Below are 22,246 nucleotides of genomic sequence, written 5' to 3' on the forward strand. Positions count from 1 at the left end.
GAAGCGCCCATCTGCTTCTCCACCCCTCCCCCTCTCCTTCCTCTCTGTCTCTCTCTTCCCCTCCCTCAGCCAAGGCTCCATTGGAGCAAAGTTGGCCCGGGTGCTGAGGATGGCTCCATGGCCTCTGCCTCAGGTGCTAGAATGGCTCTGGTTGCAACAGAGCAATGCCCCAGATGGGCAGAGCATCACCCCCTGGTGGGTGTGCTGGGTGGATCCCGGTCGGACCCATGTGGGAGTCTGTCTCTCTGCCTCCTCACTTCTAACTGCAGAAAAATACAAAAAAAAAAAAAGTTTGAAAGCACTGGAGTATCTGCATGTTCCCTGATCCCCTCATTTTTTGTGAGCAGTGTGGAATAATACTGTAAAGAAGGAAAACATTTTTTACAGCCTCACAGTGTGTTTTAAGTGAAGCATTGTTACAAAGAGGTTGGAAAGTAAACTAAAAAGTTTATAAAGTAAAAAAGTTATAAGCTCAGTTGATTTATCATCAAAGGAAGAACGATACTTTTCATGAATTGAGTGTAGACTCAGTGTCCACGGCTGTGCAGTCTGCCGTCCAGCACAGCCATGTCCTGCCCTTCACCTCACTCGCTGCTCCTGACCATGCCGAGCAGTGCCCTGTCCCGCCACGGCGTGCTCCCGGCAGGCTCCCCGCACAGAGGCTCTGTCTATGTCTTTCACACCGTTGCTTACTGCACCTTTTCTGCGTGTCGACACGTTCAGCTACACAGACCCTCGCGTGTGCTACAGCGGCCTGCAGCGTTCAGTGTGCTCACATGCTGTGCGCACGTGTGTGGCCTCGGGGCAGCAGCCTGCGTGTACCATGTGACCCCGGTGTGCAGTAGGCGGTGCTGTCTGGGTGTGTGGAAGTGCCTCCCGATGTTCACATGAAGACACGGTCACCTCACGAGGCATTTCTCAGAATGTGTCCCTGGCCTGGCTGGGCAGCTCGGTGGGTTAGGGCATCAGCCCAAAGTGCAGAGGTTGCCGGTTCGATCCCCGCACAGGGCATATGTGGGAGCAGCTTGATGTTCCTGTCTCTCTCTCTCTCTCTCTCTTGCTTGCTCTCCCTCTTCCTCTCTCACTAAAATCAATCAAAAAATAATAATAAGGCCCTGGCCGGTTGGCTCAGCGGTAGAGCATCGGCCTGGCGTGTGAGGGACCAGGGTTCGATTCCCGGCCAGGGCACATTGGAGAAGCGCCCATTTGCTTCTCCACCACCCCCTGCTTCCTCTCTGTCTCTCTCTTCCCCTCCCGCAGCTAAGGCTCCATTGGAGCAAAGATGGCCTGGGCGCTGGGGATGGCTCCTTGGCCTCTGCCCCAGGCACTAGAGTGGCTCTGGTCGCGACAGAGCGATGCCCCGGAGGGGCAGAGCATCGCCTCTGCCCCTGGTGGGCGTGCCGGGTGGATCCTGGTCGGGCGCATGCGGGAGTCTGTCTGACTGTCTCTCCCCGTTTCCAGCTTCAGAAAAATACAAAAAATAATAATAATAATAATAATAAGATAATGTTAAAAAAAAAAAAACGGAACGTGTCCCGGGGGTGAGCAGCAAGTGAAGATGTGGGGACATGCCCGTGGCTGAGAACTCTCGGTGGGGACGCTGCACCCTGGAGACCTGAGTGGGGCTGCAGGATGACCCCTGGGAGACACTGTCCCTGGGGCTGCAGGATGACCCCTGGGAGACACTGTCCCTGGGGCTGCAGGACGACCCTGGGAGAACTGTCACTGGGGCTGCAGGACGACCCTGGGAGACCTGTCACTGGGGCTGCATGCAGGACGACCCCTGGGAGACACTGTCCCTGGAGCTGCAGGACGACCCTGGGAGACCTGTCACTGGGGCTGCAGGACGACCCTGGGAGACACGTCACTGGGGCTGCAGGATGACCCCTGGGAGACACTGTCCCTAGGGCTGCAGACGACCCCTGGGAGACACTGTCCCTGGGGCTGCAGACGACCCCTGGGAGACACTGTCCCTGGGGCTGCAGGACGACCCTGGGAGACCTGTCACTGGGGCTGCAGGACGACCCTGGGAGACCTGTCACTGGGGCTGCAGGACGACCCTGGGAGACACTGTCCCTGGGGCTGCAGGACGACCCTGGGAGACACGTCACTGGGGCTGCATGCAGGACGACCCCTGGGAGACATGTCACTGGGGCTGCAGGACGACCCCTGGGAGACACTGTCACTGGGGCTGCAGGACGACCCCTGGGAGACACTGTCCCTGGGGCTGCATGCAGGACGACCCCTGGGAGACACTGTCCCTGGGGCTGCAGGACGACCCCTGGGAGACATGTCACTGGGGCTGCAGGACGACCCCTGGGAGACACTGTCCCTGGGGCTGCAGGACGACCCCTGGGAGACATGTCACTGGGGCTGCAGGACGACCCCTGGGAGACCTGTCACTGGGGCTGCATGCAGGACGACCCCTGGGAGACATGTCACTGGGGCTGCAGGACGACCCCTGGGAGACATGTCACTGGGGCTGCATGCAGGACGACCCTTGGGAGACACTGTCCCTGGGGCTGCAGGACGACCCCTGGGAGACACTGTCCCTGGGGCTGCAGGACGACCCCTGGGAGACACTGTCCCTGGGGCTGCATGCAGGACGACCCCTGGGAGACCTGTCACTGGGGCTGCAGGACGACCCCTGGGAGACCTGTCACTGGGGCTGCATGCAGGACGACCCCTGGGAGACCTGTCACTGGGGCTGCATGCAGGATGACCCCTGGGAGACATGTTACTGGGGCTGCAGGACGACCTGGGAGACATGTCACTGGGGCTGCAGGACGACCCCTGGGAGACATGTCACTGGGGCTGCAGGACGACCCCTGGGAGACATGTCACTGGGGCTGCAGGACGACCCCTGGGAGACATGTCACTGGGGCTGCATGCAGGACGACCCCTGGGAGACATGTCACTGGGGCTGCATGCAGGACGACCCCTGGGAGACATGTCACTGGGGCTGCAGGACGACCCCTGGGAGACATGTCACTGGGGCTGCATGCAGGACGACCCCTGGGAGACATGTCACTGGGGCTGCAGGACGACCCCTGGGAGACATGTCACTGGGGCTGCAGGACGACCCCTGGGAGACATGTCACTGGTTTTTTAAAAAGGTTTTTCCATTGATTTGAGGGAGGGAGGGAGGGAGGGAGGGAGAGAGAGAGAGAGAGAGAGAGAGAGAAGCATCAACTCATTGTCTCGCTTATTTGTTGCATTTAGTTGTGCGCTTATCAGTCACTTCTCACATGTGCCCCGACTAGGGGGTCAAAGCCGCGACGTCTGTGCTCTGGGGTGACGCTTTTATCCACTGAGCCACCCGGCCAGGGGGGACACTGTCATTGACTTTAAAGTGAGCCCCCGTTATTAAGGAATCAAACCCTGCCCTTCCCTGTGTGGGCAGATCACAAAGCCCCAGCCCAGGTGATGGCCGGACTTGGCCGCCTTCTGCGACCCGTGCGGTTGACTCCCCAGGGAGGTCGGCTTCTTGTCCAAACCGTCCTCTTCGGTAGCTAACTGAGGTGGGATGTGTGAGCAGAGTCTGGTTTTCTGGTTTTCTGGCGCGAGAAAGGCGCCGTTTCCACAGCATGGGCGTGCAGGTAGAGACGCCCAGCCACAGGACATGGTGCGTTACCCGGTTTCCTTCTCCGGCGGCTTTGTTTCCCTCGGCGACTACGTTGCCACGGCATTTCTGTGCCTTCCAGTAAATGGGAATTCAGCAGTTAAGGGTTTCTAGTATTCTGTTCGGGTCAGCGCTTGCCCGCCCGTGTGAATTCTGTGATCTGGGCTCATTAGACGTCTCCTGGCTCCGCTTCCAAGCCGACTTCAGAAGATGGCTGATACATTAGCTCCTGGTAACCGTGACCAACCAGTACGCAGAGCAAGGCGATGTCCTGTCTGGCTCCGTTGCTTGGAAATGTGTTTTAAACGGTCTTCTTGCAAATCCAGCGCCGTTTGTCATGACGATGCCCACAGCACCCGCGTCTGTCTGAAGAGTGGGCAGTGGTGGGCTTGGCTCTGTCGCCCCTCAGAGGGGCGTCATTCTTTGGCTGCGGATGCACGTATGGCTGCCCGGAGGAGGGGCTGGGAGGCAGGTGGGGGGCGTTGAGAGCAGGATGGCTGCCATTCGGGGAGAGCGGGGAGGGCTGCCGCAGGGGGAGGGCTCCTTCTGGTGCTGCGCGCCCCGCCTGTTGCTATGGTAACAGATCTGCACCCTGCCTGCCTGTGTGATTGTGTTCTGTTCTCCTTGTAGATGGAGGAGATAAAATTTAAGGACAGAGCAGTCTTCGTGCTGGAGAGAGAGTTAGGGGTTCAAGCTGGGCATGCTCAGAGACTGCAGCTGCAGAAAGAGGCTCTAGATGAGCAGCTGTCCCAGATCAAAGAGGCTGACCGGCACCTGGGCAGCCCCAGACGGGAACTTCCTTATGCCAGCGGTGCAGGAGACGCCTCAGACCACTCGGGAAGCCCTGTAAGCACCTCCCCGCTCCGCCCGCCAGCCCAGAGAGCTGGGGAGACACGGCTGTGGCTGTGTGTCCCCGCGAGGCAGCCCCCCAGGGAGCCGGAGAGCTATAGCCCCCAGGGCGCTGCCATGTCTGCAGCCCCACCCACCAGCCAGGACCTCGGCCCCTCAGCTGGCCGGCCTGACTGAGGGGCAGCGAGACTTGGTCCTCTTTCCTCCCTTGCTGACTCGGTGCATAGCCCTGCCCTCATGCGGGCCCCTGCTGTGGACCCCCCAGGCTTTGGGCTTCCCAGTGGGGCCCACCTGAGCTGCGGGGCCCCCAGGTTGCTGAGGGTCCCTGGTGCTGGCTGGTTCTGGTTCCTGTCCAGGGCCAGTGAGGCATGGTGGCTTCCCCCTCCATACCATGGGCCTTGCCTTCTGCCAGGAGAGGCCAGCTCCCTGCCTCCCTCATCCGAGATTCGACCCTTGTGCAGTGATCTGCCCCTTGCGTCACCTGTCACCCACCCACCTGCTTTTCATGCGACCGTGATGGCTTTCTGCCACTCCCTGGCCTGGGCCAAGAGCTGCCCGGCTGTGACACCATCCATCTCCTCATCACTGCTCCCTCATTCAGAGCCCTCTGGAGTGGTCTTGGGATGTCAGGGGGTGGGGTCTAAATTCCATGGCCCCCCATGTGGGCCGCCTGGGTCGGCCTCAAGCCTCTCCTGCACCTGCTGAATGAGGAACCATCCCTCTGTCCTCCTGGACACGTCTTGGCTTTAGGACAGAACCGCGTGTGAGCCGAGCCAGCCCTAGGACAGTGGCATTTCCAGGGTAGAAAGTGACATTTGATAATCCCATGATGCACAGCTGAACTGAATCAGACGGCGCCTGCCCTGGGCATGACACCCTGTGGATGGTGCGCATCCCCGAGGGGCTCAGACTGGTTCAAAATGTTTTCACTGAGTTTTTTGCCTGAGGTGTCAGTAGCTCCAAAGTGACCTTCCAGAAACAGAATCTGGGGAAACCAGCTCCTGAGAGCCTCGGGTCACTCAGCACTATAGGAGGGAGGCGACTCCTTCCCGCAGCACGGGGCTGACCCTCCTGAGGTGCAGCAGCTGAGGAACACGTGGGCTGGTTCTGACGCTCTCTGGGCTCGCTGCATGTGCATGCCCCCACCCTCCACATCTGCATTTCCTGGACATTTCTGCTCCTGCCTTCCGTCCTGTCGCGCAGTTTGCCCGTGCCAGGCTGTGGTGCCCCAATCCCCCCAGGAGGGCATCACCTGCCCACGACCCACCTGGGGTCTCAGCCATGGCAAGGTAGAGGTCTCTGGTGTCCGTGGTGGGGTGGGACGTGCAGGGTCTGTACGTCTGGGTCTATGCACGGTTGTTTGCAGTTGGTTTGTGTTTCAGGAGCAGCAGTTGGATGAGAAGGATGCCCGGCGCTTCCAGCTTAAAATCGCAGAGCTTAGCGCCATCATCCGGAAGCTCGAGGACCGGAATGCCTTGCTATCGGAAGAGCGGAATGAGCTGGTGAGCATAGCAGAGCAGGGCTGGGGGCGGTGGGTTCTTCTGGATCTGCTCACTTAGGGCTGCAGCACGGGGCTGGGGGGGGCCAGGTGCCCACTTCCAAAACTCCTTGTGGGAAGGAGTGCTAGTAACTAGGGTAGGGCTTGTGTCGAAGCTTCTTGGCTATTTTCAATAAAACTTTATAAACAAAACCAGGTCGAGGGCCACATACAGCCTCAGAGGCTGGTTGGCTGATCCCGGCCCCGTATGATTGGATTGGTTCTTCACGTCATCTGAGACATGTGAGGACCTCACCCTTTGGTGCTGCCATCCCCATGGGTCCTTGCAGCCATGGAGGTTTCTGAGGGGCTTGTCCCCCCTCCACCCTGTGGGAGCTTCGCAAAGTGCCCAAGGGGTCCTAGTACCGCAGCTCCCACTGGACCCGACTATGACCCTCCACTGGTGCCAGAACTTGTTCTGCTCAGTTTGCTGGCTCCGGGTGGTGACCTGCTGGTTCCCTGCCACAAATAAAATAACCGCCCTGGTGACCAATTTTTGTCTTTCTTTTTTTTTTTTCCTTCTCCTTTTTCCTTTTGTATTTTTCTGAAGTTGGAAACAGGAGGCAGTCAGACAGACTCCTGTGCACCCAACTGGGATCCATCCAGCATGCCCACCAGGGGACGATGCTCTGCCCATCTGGGGCATTGCTCTGTTGCGACCAGAGCCATTCTAGCGCCTGAGGCAGAGGCCATAGAGCCATCCTCAGCGCCTGGGCCAACTTTGCTCCAGTGGAGCCTCAGCTGTGGGAGGGGAAGAGAGAGACAGAGAGGAAGGAGAGGGGGAGGGGTGGAGAAGCAGATGGGCACTTTTCCTGTGTGCCCTGGCCGGGAATCGAACCCGGGACTTCCGCACGCCAGGCCGATGCTCTACCACTGAGCCAACCAGCCAGGGCCCAATTTTTGTTTTTCAGCTAAAGCGGCTGCGAGAAGCCGAGAGCCAGTACAAACCTCTGCTGGACAAGACCAAGCGCCTTACCCGCAAGAACGAGAGCCTGTCCCACAACTTACGTCGCATGGAGAACAAGCTCAAGTTTGTGACCCAGGAGAACCTAGAAATGGTAAGGGCCTGACACGCCCCTCAGCCCGGCCCGGAGGTGCTATTGCCCGTGTAACCATGACAACCCCATCCTCGTCTCAGCACGGGGTTTGCTCCAGCCTCTGGTCTCCTGTGGGAACAGGAGCTGCCACAAGCCAGCTCGCTCTCCAGGGCCTTTGATACGGGTCTGGGGCTTGAGGGCAGAGTGTCACCCTCCTGGGGAGTGACAGGGAGTAAGCCAGCTGGACACAAAACAGTCACCCCCCCCCCCACTCTGAGCACCTCAGCAGAGGTGGTGGGAGCCCTAGACACTGGCTATGGGAGAGAAAAGAACGCACAGGCCAGGCACGGGGCGCAGACCAGGGGGCCACAGGGATTCCAGTCCCACTGCTGGCACTAAGCAGAGTGTGGGGTGATTTGCTGGGGTCTTGCCTGTTCCTCTGGCCCCGAGGGTCCCAGGGGCCACAGTGAGAGTTTAGCCAAAGGGTCACTCAGGGATGTGGGGCTTGGCAGGACTGCCCTACACACTGCCCTGCTGCAGAGCCTCCTTCCTTCGTCCACTGTCACTATGGGAATGGCAGAGGGGAGTGCACTGCCCTGATGGCTTACACCGTCTCTGCTGGGGAGCAAGGTTTCCCCACGGGCACTGAGCCAGGCAGCACGGCCCCGCCCCTGCTTCAGGGATCGACCTCAGTTTCCCCAGGGTGCTCCAAGGGCCTGAGCAGAGAACGGGAGGTCAGGGCGCCCACTCTGCCCTCGTGACGTGGTCCGGTTGGTTTTACAGAGACAAAGAGCCGGGGTCATCAGGAGACCCAGCTCCTTAAACGACCTGGATCAGAGAGACGAGAGAGAAGTTGACTTCTTGAGACTCCAAATTGTGGAGCAGCAGAACCTCATAGACGAGCTGTCCAAGGTGACCAGGCAACCGCCCGCCGGCTGGCCGCTCCTCACCCCCCCTGCTGCCCCACCCCGTTACATTACACCCCAACTCTGGGCCCCTGGGACTGCCCCAGCGGAGCCCCGCAGGAAATGGGGGTGGTTTGTCTTCCTGGCCCCTCCCTGGGCTCATCTGGGGCTGGGTCCCTGCACCGTGGTCAGGCTGGGGGTGAGCCTCTCTGAAACTCTGTTTCCTCTCCTCATCGCTTTGGACCAGAGGTTTCAGGAGCCACGACACCACCAGTGTCAGGTTCTGGGCCACCATGACCACAGCCAGGGGCTTGAAACAGTAGCAACGTATTGCCCTCATGGTTCTGGAGGCCAGAACCCAAAATCGAGATAGTGACAGGACCGCGCCCCCTCTGAAGCGTGAGCGAGGTTGCTGCTGCTGGCCCTTGGCCATGTCGCTTTGGTCTCTGCCTGTCTTCCTGGGGCCTTCCTTCTGTCTTCTCTTAAACACTCGCCCACCCTAATTCAGGATGGCCTCATCTCAGGATCCCTAACTTAATCCCCTCAGCAAAGACCCTATTTCCAAAGAAGGTCACAGTCCCAGATTCTGGGGACTAGCATGTGGACACATCTTTTTGGGGGGTCCCACCCAGCCCTCGGTACTGCCCTGTCCCTGAGGCCCTGAAGCCCCCAGCACAGCTTAGCAAATTGTCCTTCATCAAACTCTCCTCAACTATCCTGATTTGGGGCACATTCTGCCTCTTGTTGGGACCCCGAGTGATTCCATGGTCAGATTGTTTCAGAACGAGCTGCCTTGGTCGTTGTGTCCTCGGGCAGCAAGAGGAACAGCCAGGTGGCTGGGAGGGCGGGCCTGCCTGGTTTCGATGACTAACATCGAGGGGGACAGAGCAGTGCCCCCTATCCCCACAGGCCGTGGGGTGGGACCTCACCCACGCAGCCCTCCCTGACCGAGCCTGAGACCCGAGCTTGTACTGCCGGTGGCACAGTGACCGTCAATCCCCACAGTTATAAGAGCTTACGGGGGGGGGGGGGGGATTCAACACAAATGCACATTATTACAGTCCCAAAAGGCCCATTCACCCTGAACCGAGGGCTCTGGGTGCGTCTGCGGGTCACGGGGCCGCTGGGGGTTCCCAGCTGAGGGACAAGGGAAGGACCGTTAGGGCCGAGTAAGACCGTCCCTCCCAGGGCAGTGGGGAGCCCCACAATGCTGTGGTCAGGGAGAGGCAGAGGCTTGGGGTCCCCGGGGGCCGGTCTGCGCTCTGATTCTCCAGACTTCTCTTCCTAGACCCTGGAAACGGCCGGCTACGTGAAGAGTGTGTTAGTAAGTATCACTTAGCCAACGTCTGTCCTCACACGCCCGCTTGACCGCCTGGTCCCTGGAACCTCGCCTGTGCCTGTGGCTCCTCCCAGGCCACACAGAGGTGGCCGTGCCAGCACCTGGTGGAGTTTGTGGCCACAGTGCTGCTTGCCTCGGGGCTCTGCCGTGGGGACCGAGAACGCCCGTCCGTCAGGGCACTGCATGTGCCCTGCTGGTGGGTGTTGGCGCCTGGCCCTGCTCACCGCTGAGTTCCTTATCCAAGCAGAGGTCAGAAGGCTCCCCTCTCTGGGGTCCTCCCCCCACCATGGGTTCCCCACCTCAGCCAGTGTGGACCCGTGGTCTGGGCCCAGTTGGTTCAGTCATAGTCACAAAAACGCAACCTGGCTCCCTGGAGAGAAGCAGGTCACTGGTCTCCTCGCCTGTTCACGGGGTCCCTGTCCACCTGGGTGGGCTCCACTTCTGCGGACATCTGCTCAGAGCACGCAGGGGGTGGGTGTGCCCAGCCGTCCTCTCGAGTCCCATTTCTGCATGGGTCCTCTAGTCCCCTGCACCCCACATGGGCCCCACCCCTGGCCACAGCCGCGAAGGATGCTGGGGACACTGAGTGTGGGCAGTCAGTCACTCCTTCGGCCCGAGGAGTGGAGAAGAGCCATCCACACCTGCAGGCTCCCCGAGTGGGCCGTGGGGCTCAGTGTGTTTATTGACATGGCAGGCAGTACGCCCGTCGAAGTCGTCTACGTCAGTGTTTTTCAACCACCAGTCTGCGGACCCGTGCCGGTCCAGGAAAGATCACAGACCCAACGGATATAGACTCTGTGATCTCCGTACAGCATCAGGGAGGTTAACTCTCCCGCGGACCCGCATGAACTCTCTGGTGGACTGACCGGTGGTTGAAAAACACTGGACTACATCCATTTCCACGACAACATGGGAACTTCACCTGTGTGTTTGAAATGGATAGAGCTGTACAATTACTCAAAAAAAAAAATCTCTTCAACTGGTTTGTGTAGGAGCGCGACAAGCTTTTGAGGCTGCGGAAACAGAGGAAGAAGATGGCGAAGCTCCCCAAGGTGAGGAGAGGGGTCAGCGGGGGTGTGCATCACATGCGTGCGGCCCCAACCACCCGAGAGGGGCGGGTCTCTCCCTTTGGAAGTGGAAAGAAACGGGTTTTATTGTTTCTAAAACAGTTGCTATAAAATAACGGAAGCAGGGCCCAAATAAACACTCTGTTCATAATTTTAAAATTTTAAACCTAGCCTCATTTCTTTTAACTTTCCAAGAGGAGATAGGAAGTCATGACAATAATTAGGAGGGGGGGTGGTTAGCCGTGGGACTCCGGTCTGCCTGCCTGGGACCCGGGGCCCTGGGGACCGCCCCCTGTAGGCCACAGCTCCCGGGTCCACGGGGCCTCCCAGTGTTGTCCTTGGCAGAGTAAGCCCTTTGCCAGCCCTGCTTCTAGAGTGACTGCACCACGCCCCCCTTGCCCGAGGGTGGGCGGCTGAGACAGAGCCTGGAGTGGGATGGGTTGCGGCCGTGCAGCTGGCCCACTGCTGGGCAGTGGAGGAGCTGGCTGCAGTGGCCTGGAGGTCCACGGGCTGGTGGCTGGCTGAGTGTGGACTAACGTCATCCCTTTGTCCAAAGCCAGTGGTCGTGGAGACCTTCTTTGGATACGATGAAGAGGCTTCCCTGGAATCCGATGGCTCTTCCATATCCTACCAAACCGACAGGACGGACCAGACCCCGTGCACCCCAGACGATGACCTGGAGGAGGTAACGCGGCAGACAGGGGCCGGGTCGGGGAGCCCTTCCCCGCAGAGATGCCCAGGTGGCCCTCCCTGGCCATGCCCCCCACAGCCCACGGTTTCTGCACCGTGAAGCCACGTCCTGTTGTTGCTGCCCGGCTGCTGGCCGCCCCGTCCTTCGCGCACACCCCCTGTCTGTCCACGCTGTCTTGTGCCCCCTCTGCAGAGGTGCAGAGGGCAACCCCCTCAAGGGGTACACGTGTAGGGGAGGTCTGAACCCCAGCCCAGAGTTGGCACCATCACCACGGGCACACGCCGGGATGTGCATGGGGCAGCAGAGGCTTTGTCCCAGAGAGAAACATAACCAGGGTGTCCCATTGCCGGTCCCTTCGTCTGGAAGGATGCCACCCTCAGATCCAGGCAGCCTGTGCTGCTCGGTCCTGCCCCGGGGGCTAGGAGACAAGGAGTGGCCAGTGGCCCACAGCTGACAAGGCCTAGGGGGCCCTGAGGCCTTGGTGGGGTGGATTCCCCAGGCCATGGAGCTGCTCAGAGATCTCTGATAGGGCAGCACCACTGCCGTCAGCAAGCCTCGGGGATCAGGATTGGGGAGCCTCGGGGGCGGGGGGAGCTGGGCCCGGTTAGGTTTCCCAGGCCTGTCGCTCCCAGGCAGACCTCTGGCTTTTTTTTTTTTTTCCCCCTGAAGTTGGAAACGGAGAGGCAGAGAGACAGACTCCTGCATGCGCCCAACCGGGATCCACCCAGCACGCCAACCAGGGGGTGATGCTCTGCCCACCTGGGGCGTCGCTCTGTTGCAACTGGAGCCATTCTAGTGCCTGAGGCAGAGGCTACAGAGCCATCCTCAGCGCCCGGGCCATCTCTGCTCCAATGGAGCCTTGGCTGCGGGAGGGGAAGAGAGAGACAGAGAGGAAGGAGAGGGGGAGAGTGGAGAAGCAGATGGGCTCTTCTCCTGTGTGCCCTGACCAGGAATCGAACCCGGGATTTCCACATGCCAGGCTGATGCTCTATCACTGAGCCAACTGGCCAGGGCCTCTGGCTTGTTTTTTGAGCAGTGAACCCTTTGGGGTCCAGTGTGGCCTCAAAAGGTAGCAGCAGCCACCTGCCCCCTCCAGGGCAGCCAAAGGAGGCCTTGGGGGTCCTGGTGCAGGAAGGGGCCTGGAGGGTGAGGGAGACATGGCCAGGCACCTCCAGCCCCTCACAGGGCCGGGCTCTTCTCCCGGCTAGCCCGGACACGTTTGGGCAGAGCGCAGCCTCTGGAAAGCCTGCCTGCTCAGGAAGGGGGGCCCAGTCAGAGCTGGCCTGCGGGGGAAGCCCAGCTGGGCCCCGGCCTGCACCAGCCCCTCTGCCCTCCACCCCAGGCCTCGGGGTGGAGAGGCCCTGACACTGTCTGTGCGCCTCTCCAGGGCATGGCCAAGGAGGAGACGGAGCTGAGGTTTCGGCAGCTGACCATGGAGTACCAGGCCCTGCAGCGTGCATACGCCTTGCTGCAGGAGCAGGTCGGAGGGACGCTGGATGCAGAGCGAGAAGTTAAGGTCTAACTGACTTCCACTCCACTGGGCACCTGCCCGCTTGACCTCCGGCCACGCAGGGACCCAGGCAGGATGACCCCACTTTCCCGCCCGGGGCCCTTCTCTCCTGCAGTCAGTGTGGCCCCATGACGCTGGCCGAGGCAACTGAGAACTGGTGTTTGAGGAGCTGGTGAAAGCGGTCAGCTGTGCCGGGCTGTGGGGGGCTCCCAGAGCCATGCTGGGCACAGGTGGGCTGGGGAGCCTCTCGAGAGGTGAGAGAGGGCCGGCACTGACCTCAGATTTCGCAATTTGCTGAGACTCCTCCTTCATCCAACACACACACGAAGCTCAGCTGCTGCTTCCACTGCTTCCTATGCCCAGAGCAGAGGGGTGTCCCTGTCTGGCTCCTGCCCCCTGGTGCCCGGGGCTGGGAGTGCCCACGTCTGTAGCCCACCACCTGGGCCAGGTGGGAATTCAGGGCTGGTGGGAGCTCTCTGCTGGCTGCCAGGGGAGGAGTGGTCAAGGCCCCCACCACGCCCTACCTGAAGCCCACTCCCACCCCTCTGCCTCTCCCGGGGCTGCTGCAGAAGCTGTGGTGGTGAGGGGCAGGGTGACAGGCTGTGTCCCTGTGGAGGAAGGGCCTTCCTGAGCCTGTGGCTCCGGGCTCCGGGGTGGGAGCAGCTCTGCTTCCCCAGCCACACTGCCGGCGAGAGGCTGTCGGCCAATGATGTTGCGATTTAGGGTAGCCAGCTGGGCGGAGCGTGGAGCCCAGGGGACCACGGGGCAGTGTTGACAGAGCCCCCTCCGGAGCTGCCGCAGGAGCCACAGGCCTTCCTCCTTCACCCGTGACTCCCCCGTGACTCCTGGGGGAATCACTTAGCTAGCACGTAGCTAGCTCTCCTCCTCTGGCCTCTCTGGGCTTTGCAGTGAGGGCACCTGTAAACCCACAGAAGATGCTCACCTGCCCAGGGGGCGACGCCCCCTCCTCTGGCCTGAAATGTAGAGGTGGAAACAGAAAGGCCGTTTTCTGCCAAACCGGGAACTTGAAGTATTCCTTCCTAGACTGTTTTGGGCTGAACTGGCCAAGCATCTTCTTGGCAGTGGGAGTGGTGCAGCGGCTGTGACCACTTGGAAGTGGGAAGAGGAACCTTTTCTGTTTTTGATTGAGGGCCACAGAAAACAGACACCACCACCTAGAGGTCTTTGCTTAGGAAGTGAAAATGCCCAAGTTGTATTTTTTTTATTTTTTATTTTTCCAAAGTGAGAAACAGAGGGGAGGCAGACAGAAAGACTCCGCATGTGCCTGACCGGGATCCACCCGACAATGCCCACCAGGGGCGATGCTCTGCCCGTCTGGGGCGTTGCTCTGTTGCAACTGGAGCCATTCTAGTGCCTGAGGCAAAGGCCATGGAGCCATCCCCAGCACCCAGGCCAACTTTGCTCCAGTGGAGCCCTGGCTGCGGGAGGGGAAGAGAGAGATAGAGAGGAAGGAGAGGGGGAGGGGTGGAGAAGCAGATGGGCGCTTCTCCTGTGTGCCCTGACCGGGAATCGAACCCGGGACTTCCACATGCCGGGCTGACGCTCTACCGCTGAGCCAACCGGCCAGGGCCCCAGGTCGCATTTTTGAGAGTGACATTCCCGCACAGGCAGACTCTGTTAAAATAGGAAGGGTCGCCCCTCCCACATAAGTCCAGGAAACCAGGGCAGGGATGGGGGGTGCAGGGGGACAGCCCTCCCCACTTGTGGCCACCAGACTGTGGGCACTGACACCCACCTCAGCCTCCCCTCCCCCCATCTGAAAACACTGGGTGAGGACAAAGGAGATGTCTCCCTGGGATTCTCACCAGAGGTGTCAGGTTTATTCTCACTGCCCCTCAGGGAGAGGGGCGGCCCAGGCAGGGGCAGGAGTATCGTGTGGGGAGTGGGGAGTGAGACCCAAGGGCAGGGCGATATGGGCCTGCTCTCCCTGAGTGGAGGGACCCCTGGGCCCTGTGTCCAGCTGGTCCCAAATGTTCCCATCCATTTGTCCTGGATGCTGCTCCCAGGGGGGAATCATGAGTGCCCATTGGGATAAAGCGCCCTGTGGTTTCTGTCCCAGAAGGAAGGAATTCACTCACAGGAGGGTGGCTGGGACCCCTGGACACCCAGGTGACACTTACAGGGCTGGGTTTCTAAACAAGGGACAGTCAGTCACTGTCATCAGGGATGGGGACAGGCCGCAGTCAGCACTGGGCAGGCCCAAACGTCCTCCTTGGCTGTTCACCCTGCAGCAGAGGGTCCCCCCAACAATCCCTCCACACGAACCACAGATCATCCCCCCCCCCCGTAATCGAGGGAGGTCTCGCTTCAAGTCCCCAAAGCCCCTGCTTCCCTGTGGGGCCCCTTGCACGACCTTCCTCCGGGGCTCTGGCGTGCGGGCGTGTCCTGGTTCTTAGAGAAAATTTGATGTCTCCCTCCTCCCATCCGACAGACCCGTGAGCAGCTCCAAGCAGAAGCGCAGAGGGCTCAGGCGCAGATAGAGGACCTGGAGAAGGCCCTGGCCGAGCAGGGGCAGGTGAGCGCGGGCCTGGGTCAGTGTGTCCGCGTGGTGGAGGGCTGTCCCCTCCTGCTCTCTGTCCAGGACCCCCAGGAAAGCCGGTGGTAGCATGGTTGTAAGAGCCAGACGCGTGGCAGGGTACTCTGAGGTGGCTGCTTCGGAAGCTGGGAATTAGTTGCGTCCCTCTGTTCTGCTGAGTCACTTGCGGGGGTGGTGGGGTTACTGTTTCACCCCGCCCTCTGTTTATCTCTCATGTCCGTTCTGTCTCAAGGACATGAAGTGGATTGAGGAGAAGCAGGCCCTGTACCGGCGAAACCAGGAGCTCGTCGAAAAGGTGCGCCCCGCTGTCGGAGAGCCGGGTCGGCCCCTGGGAGATGGCAAATGCGAGGCTGCTCTGGGCTCAGGGAGGCGTGTGGCCCCTTCCGTGCCAGGCAGGAGTGTCCGATGCCCCACCGTGGGCGTTCTGCGCTTCTCACTCCTGTGGGTTGCCGCCCTGCCCCCGCCTCCTGGGCAGGCACTGGGCCGCGTGGGCACCTGGCCCAGGTGGGACCCAGAGCCTGTAGCAGCCCCTTGGTCCGTGTCTGGTTGTGCTGATGGGTTCTGTGGTTGGTGATGGTTAGAAGCCCTCGGAGTCAGTCAGGGCTGGTTAGTTCGAGGAGGGTCAGCGCAGCCTGGAGGCTGTTTGACAGGCTGGACCTGGTGGTTGGAGGCCATCCCAGTGGGGGAGGGCCTGGATCATGAGGAATGAGGTGGGAGCTGGGGTGGCTGCTGTGTACCCAGGGGCAGAAGAGCCACGGCCGCATGGTTCCTCTATAGCACCCTTCCCACCAGCAGCTGCCTTGCCCACGGGGTGGGCACAGCCATTCTAGAGAACGTCCAGGCTGGCCAAGATGGTGCCCCACACTGACCAGCGGCCTGCAAACCAAGCTGTGGGCCGATGGCCAGTCATGCCCCCCCACAGAGCCATCAGGCCCACACAGGGCCGTGCTCTGGGCACCTTACGTGTTGAGAGGTGAGATGTTCCATGGTGCTCAACTGCACGTGTGCTCACATGTAAACATGTATGTGTACATATGAGTGCTCTTGTGTGCACTTGAGCATGCATGTGCACACTTAAATGCAAACACGAGCACACTTAAATGCTCACCTGTGCACATAAGACTTACTTGCACACATAAAGGCTCGTGTGCACATGTAAATACATACACGCACACACAAATGCTCCCGTGCACTTGCAAACACTCACATGCACATTTAAAGCCTGTGCTTTTCTCTGGCTACAGTGGGCACAGGGTCACATTTGTGACCCATGAGCGCCCCCAGGGACCCAGCCATGCAGGTGACACACAGCACTGCAGAGAGTGTCAATGCAGTGCCCACTCGTAGGCGGTGCCCCTGGGCCCATTGGACATGTCCCCTGATCATCAGAACAGACTCCTCAGCCCCACAGGTTTAGTTTGGGGTGTAGGCCAAGCCACCTGCCACAGGGGACATCTCCTGGTTCCCGTCCTGCTCTCTTGTCCTCATAAAGTCACTGAGGACACACACCACAGGCCGCGTGGCGATCACCTGGTGGAAGGTGTGGGCCTCTTGCGTAAGGTTCGCTCGCTGAACCCGACGTGTAAACGGTGCTTAATTAGTCAGTTCTGGGAGGTGGCCAGGCAGCCGTCCATGATGTCCCTCCAGCTCTGGACCAACCTGAGATCTAACAGTGCTGCACTAGCCCTGAGAGGCAGGGCCTCCAGGGACACCTCATCTCCTCTGTCCGGGCTGACCCCTCTCTTTCCCAGCCCAATGCACCTGGCCCTGAGGCAACCCCCCCAAACTAGCCAAGGGGTAATATTGACCTAGGCCACTAGGGTGGACCCACGTGGTCTCAGGCTGGAGAGAAGGCTCTGAGGCAGGTAGCCAGGCCGGTCACCATCCCCCCAGACAACCAGGGGGTTGACCTCACATGACCCTTACGTGACCCCCAGTGTCCGGTCCATCTTTCATTTTACAGATTAAACAAATGGAGACACAAGAGGCTCGGTTAAAACATGAGGTCCAGGACGCCAAAGACCAGAATGAGCTGCTGGAGTTCCGGATCCTGGAGCTGGAGGTGCGCTGGGCGGGCGCGGGCGCGGGTGCTGGGCGTGAGCAGAGGGGCCTGAGCGCGGTCGCTGCAGAGCTGGTGCCCAGGGGCTGAGCCCGCCACTCGCTCACCTGCCAGACTCATGGCTCCAAACGGCCAGGTTGGAGAGGGTGCCTCTCTCTGCATGAGGGCGCCGTGCAGTGACCAGATGCCCCCTTCGTCTGGGCTCTGCTGTCCTGGCCGTCCCCATCCACTGTGACCTCAGCCTCCCTTGGGGGGGGAGGGAGGAGGGTCAAAGCTCCTTCGGGAAAAGTCTGGCTGTGGCTGGACGGCCCCCTGGCTGTACTCACTAGCCACTCCTCCCTGCCAGGGTGGCTGGGACATGCAGTCCACCTCTGAGGCTGCCGCCTACCCTACTGGCCACCCCCACACAGCTCCAGTTCCTCCCTCTGGGTCACCTTCAGAACACCTGGCAACATGGAGATCCTGAGCCTAGCTAGCGGGGTGACCATCCTCTTGTATGACACCGTGACCCGTCTTTGCCTGTGTCTCTGAGCCTGTGTTTCCACCCTCACGCTCCCTGGCATAACCCCCACCTGCTCACCGAAGAAGCAGGCTAAGTCCAGATGGAGCTGCCCCTCAGGGTCCCCCATCAGCCTCTGGGGTGGCAAGAAGGCTGTGTGGCTGCCCCCCTGTGTGTGACTGTCCCCTCAGCCTCCAAGGCTGTTGCATTTGCTCCTGGATGAGGATGTGGGGGCACCAGCCGCTGTCCTTGGGGCTTGCTGTGGTCAGGCCTGTGGGGGACACTGTTCCCCAAGTGTCCTCTGGGATCTGTGGTGGACGAGCAAGTCGTCCCAAGGGCCCGTCTGGGACAAGTCCAGGGAGGTTTCAGCCACAGCTACAGCGGGGGTGGCATTTACACAAGTGCCATGTCGACCACATTTGGTGGCCTCTGGGGCGTCACCATGTCCCCTGGGCTGCCCGCAGCCTCCATGGAGGGAGGAGCTGGGCGGGACCGGTGGCCCGTGCCCAGCTTTGTTCTCTGTCTAGGAAAGGGAGAGGAAGTCACCCGCCATCAACTTCCACCACATCCCCTTCGTGGACGGCAAGAGCCCCCTGCAGGCATACTGTGAGGCAGAAGGCGTGACGGTAACCCCCTGCCCTGACTGTGCCCCTGCTGTGCCCACACCACCCCTGCCCAGCTGGTGCTCACCTCCCGCCTGTCCCTCCTGTCTCTGCCCCCAGGACATCCAGGTCACGGAGCTGATGAAGACGCTGGACATCTTGGGGGACAACGCCGTAAGTGTATGTTGCCCTCCTGACTTGTGCATGCCTCCTCCTGTTGACCACCCTGAGGCCCCAGCCCTCCCGTGGCCCAGGGCCCCCAGGGGCCCGCCGTGGTCCTGCCAAAGGCCGCCCCGCCCAGCTGAACCCTTCTTTGGGAGAAACTCCGTTCCTTGCCCGTGCTGTTCCCGTGCCTGTGTAGGTGGCAACCAGAACCCAGAAGTGTGGGGGTCGGGGCCTCTGCTCTGCTCTTGGCTGGGGACCCCAGACCCAGCTCCTTAGCAGAGATACTTCTGGCTGTGTGTCTCAGTCCTGAAATCCTTCTGAGTCTGTAACTCTTCCAGACCCAGGCTGGGATGGGGCTGGGGCCCTGTGGAGTGCCTTAGAGCCCGAGACGAGGGATTCTCTCTTTCTGGGTTTTAGAGGGTGGGCAGAGCCTATAATTACCACCCAGTCTCATTAAGGGCAGATTTATAGTTTCCATAGCAAACTGTGGAGGGACACTCAATCACTGAGGGGACAGAATGTCTGTACCCTTCAATCCACCCTCCCTCCATCTATCCTTTAACCTCCTCTTCTGTCCATCTGTTCCCCTCCCTCCATTCTCTGTCCACCCACCTCCCATCCTTCCTCCATACAACCTCCATCCACCCTCCTGAACTGGTTGAGGCCGCTGCCCACCAGGTGGATCGATTGCTCTGGGTGGCGGCCCCACTGCCCTCCTCAGAACTCTCCCCTCAGGGTACACTCACAGACACATGGCCTACAGCTGTCCTACGGCTCCTGGGGCTCAAGAAAGAGTGAGGCACTCAGTCAAATTAGAACACTTCCCACAATGAGTGGAGAGAAAAAGAAACAAATGCAAGTAAATACACACACACACACACATACACCCCCCCCCCCCAAACCCAGGCGTTCATGAAGCCTGGCCAGTTTCCCTGGAGGCAGAAGGGGTCAGGGGCACCTGGCCCTAACCCCAGCACCTCGCCCATATCGGGGGTACCATGTGCCCCCATGAACAGAGCCTGCCTCTGTGCCTACAGCTGTTGGTCAGCAGCCCCCGCCCTGTGCTGACCACATGGATGTTGGGATGGCAGGAGGCCCCTGCCCTTGGGGAGCTCCATGCAGAGGGCATTCTGGACAGCCCAGCTCTGGCCCTGGGCACTGGTTGAGGCGGCAGCTGGGGTCTGAGCTGTGCCCACATCCCGTGCCCGCATCTTCTGAGGATGGCCAGTGGCCCCCTCCCCCAGAGGGCTGCCCAGCTCAGCTTCTTGGAACGAGATAGGAATGAAACTCGCAGGAAAAAGAGGCCCCTGAGCGGGGACTGTCTCACAGCCGCGAGTGTTTGCTCTCTGCTCCACACGTGTAAGTGGCATGTGGATGATTCAGGCTGCATGTGCAGAGCTGTCTGTGAGCAGACCGAGACGGAGACAGGGCAAAAGCGTCTTCACAGATGCCACCTGCATGGTATGCTGCCCCACCTGTCCCCTTCTGCCACTGTGGCTAACTCAGACCGTCCTTGTCACCAGCCATGAGAGGACGACAGAGCAAGAAAGAACAATGTGCCCAGAGTGAGCAAGGTCAAGAGGAGAGGGTCCCAAAGACTCCGAGGGGGGCACTATAGTAACAGGGTTCTTAGCTAAGACCCCCGTGCCCGACCCACATCTGTTCAATCAGCCCTACTACACCCCCCATTCGCTCAGCTGCCCCTGGTCCCTGGTGGCTCTGCCCCGACTACACCCCCCCCCCCCCATTCACTCAGCTGCCCCTGGTCCCTGGTGGCTCTGCCCCGACTACACCCCCTCCCCATTCACTCAGCTGCCCCTGGTCCCTGGTGGCTCTGCCCCGACTACACCCCCCCCCCTTCACTCAGCTGCCCCTGGTCCCTGGTGGCTCTGCCCCGACTACCCCCCCCCCCATTCACTCAGCTGCCCCTGGTCCCTGGTGGCTCTGCCACGACTACACCTCCCCCCCATTCACTCAGCTGCCCCTGGTGGCTCTGCCCCGACTATAGCCCCCCATTCACTCAGCTGCCCCTGGTGGCTCTGCCCCAACTATACGCCCCCATTCACTCAGCTGCCCCTGGTCCCTGGTGGCTCTGCCCCGACTACACCCCCCCCATTCGCTCAGCTGCCCCTGGTGGCTCTGCCCCGACTATAGCCCCCCATTCACTCAGCTGCCCCTGGTGGCTCTGCCCCAACTATACGCCCCCCATTCACTCAGCTGCCCCTGGTCCCTGGTGGCTCTGCCCCGACTATAGCCCCCCATTCACTCAGCTGCCCCTGGTGGCTCTGCCCCAACTATACGCCCCCATTCGCTCAGCTGCCCCTGGTCCCTGGTGGCTCTGCCCCGACTATACCCCCCCCATTCACTCAGCTGCCCCTGGTCCCTGGTGGCTCTGCCCCGACTACACCCCCCCCATTCACTCAGCTGCCCCTGGTCCCTGGTGGCTCTGCCCCGACTACACCCCCCCCATTCACTCAGCTGCCCCTGGTCCCTGGTGGCTCTGCCCCGACTACACCCCCCCCATTCGCTCAGCTGCCCCTGGTCCCTGGTGGCTCTGCCCCGACTATAGCCCCCCATTCACTCAGCTGCCCCTGGTCCCTGGTGGCTCTGCCCCGACTATACACCCCCATTCGCTCAGCTGCCCCTGGTCCCTGGTGGCTCTGCCCCGACTACACCCCCCCCATTCGCTCAGCTGCCCCTGGTCCCTGGTGGCTCTGCCCCGACTACACCCCCCCCATTCACTCAGCTGCCCCTGGTCCCTGGTGGCTCTGCCCCGACTACACCCCCCCCATTCACTCAGCTGCCCCTGGTCCCTGGTGGCTCTGCCCCGACTATACGCTTACTCTGGTTTTGGACGCAGAATCTGACCAATGAAGAGCAAGTGGTCGTCATACAAGCCAGGACAGTCCTGACCTTGGCTGAAAAGGTACCGTGACTGCGGGAGCTCCGGGAGGGCCCGGGCTCACAGCGGGTCTCCCCCTCCCCCCACGCTCAGCTCAGAGAGATGCTCTTCCCGGGAGCAGGGAGGTGGGGGTAGGGAGGTCGGCTCCTCATCCTGTTGACCTGGGGAGGTCTGGCATACACATGGGTCTAAAAGCACCCACCATTCTTGTTTGCAAGGGACAGATTCAGCCACATCTCGCCCCAATGCCAGTTCTACGTCAGTTTTCCCCCAAACGCCGGGAGATGTGATGGGCCCGTAAAACCATGAGCGTTCTGTTCGACCTGCCAAGACCTCCTTTGGGGACCGCCCAGCCCCCCTGGGCTCCCCACACCCCAGCTTCCCTGTTCCCAGGGCCACCAGTCTGCCCCTGCTCCCGTGCGCCCCAGGCTGGCTGCCAGCACACCCTTCTGTTGACCTCCAACAGGACGGGGAAGTGGTGTTCTATGAACCGGGGTTCAGGGCTGGGACTGGGGAGATCGGGCTCCTTCCTGCAGCTCCTGGCTGAGCACACAGGAGCATGAGCTCCCGCTGTCCTCAGCTAACGTCCTCTTGCCCCTGGAGACCAGGCAGGCGGAGGCCCAGACCCGCCAGCACGCTGGGCACTCAGAGATCATGGAGGTCACAGTGCCAGCCCACTGAGACTCCCAGCCAGGGCAGAGCACTCCCCTCCAGGAGGAAGAGTGGGGGGACACAGGGGCCGGGCCTGCCTCCCTCCACCCCAGCCATCTCGGGGGTCACAGTCACCGCTCTGTTTGTGCCCAGTGGCTCCAGCAGATTGAGGAGACAGAGTCGGCCCTGCAGCAGAAGATGGTCAACCTGGAGAGCGAGAAGGTGGGTAGTGGGCGTCCCGTCCCGCCGCGCGG

The 22,246-nt window shown here is 60.8% G+C and overlaps 1 protein-coding gene across 1 annotated transcript in view; it reads left to right on the forward strand.

Moving 5' to 3' along the window:
* Positions 1-22,246, forward strand: part of JAKMIP3 (Janus kinase and microtubule interacting protein 3) — a 50,536-nt gene that overhangs the window by 22,188 nt on the left and 6,102 nt on the right. The window contains exons 4-18 of the mRNA XM_066239642.1: positions 4,253-4,468; positions 5,854-5,973; positions 6,920-7,066; positions 7,829-7,957; positions 9,239-9,274; positions 10,282-10,341; positions 10,913-11,041; positions 12,435-12,563; positions 15,010-15,093; positions 15,347-15,409; positions 17,078-17,176; positions 18,200-18,298; positions 18,395-18,448; positions 21,300-21,365; positions 22,146-22,214. Coding sequence (XP_066095739.1) covers positions 4,253-4,468; positions 5,854-5,973; positions 6,920-7,066; positions 7,829-7,957; positions 9,239-9,274; positions 10,282-10,341; positions 10,913-11,041; positions 12,435-12,563; positions 15,010-15,093; positions 15,347-15,409; positions 17,078-17,176; positions 18,200-18,298; positions 18,395-18,448; positions 21,300-21,365; positions 22,146-22,214 — 1,500 coding nt within the window. The remainder of the gene's footprint in view (positions 1-4,252; positions 4,469-5,853; positions 5,974-6,919; positions 7,067-7,828; positions 7,958-9,238; positions 9,275-10,281; positions 10,342-10,912; positions 11,042-12,434; positions 12,564-15,009; positions 15,094-15,346; positions 15,410-17,077; positions 17,177-18,199; positions 18,299-18,394; positions 18,449-21,299; positions 21,366-22,145; positions 22,215-22,246) is intronic.

Source organism: Saccopteryx bilineata, chromosome 7, assembly GCF_036850765.1.
Source record: "Saccopteryx bilineata isolate mSacBil1 chromosome 7, mSacBil1_pri_phased_curated, whole genome shotgun sequence".
Lineage (NCBI taxonomy): Eukaryota > Metazoa > Chordata > Mammalia > Chiroptera > Emballonuridae > Saccopteryx > Saccopteryx bilineata.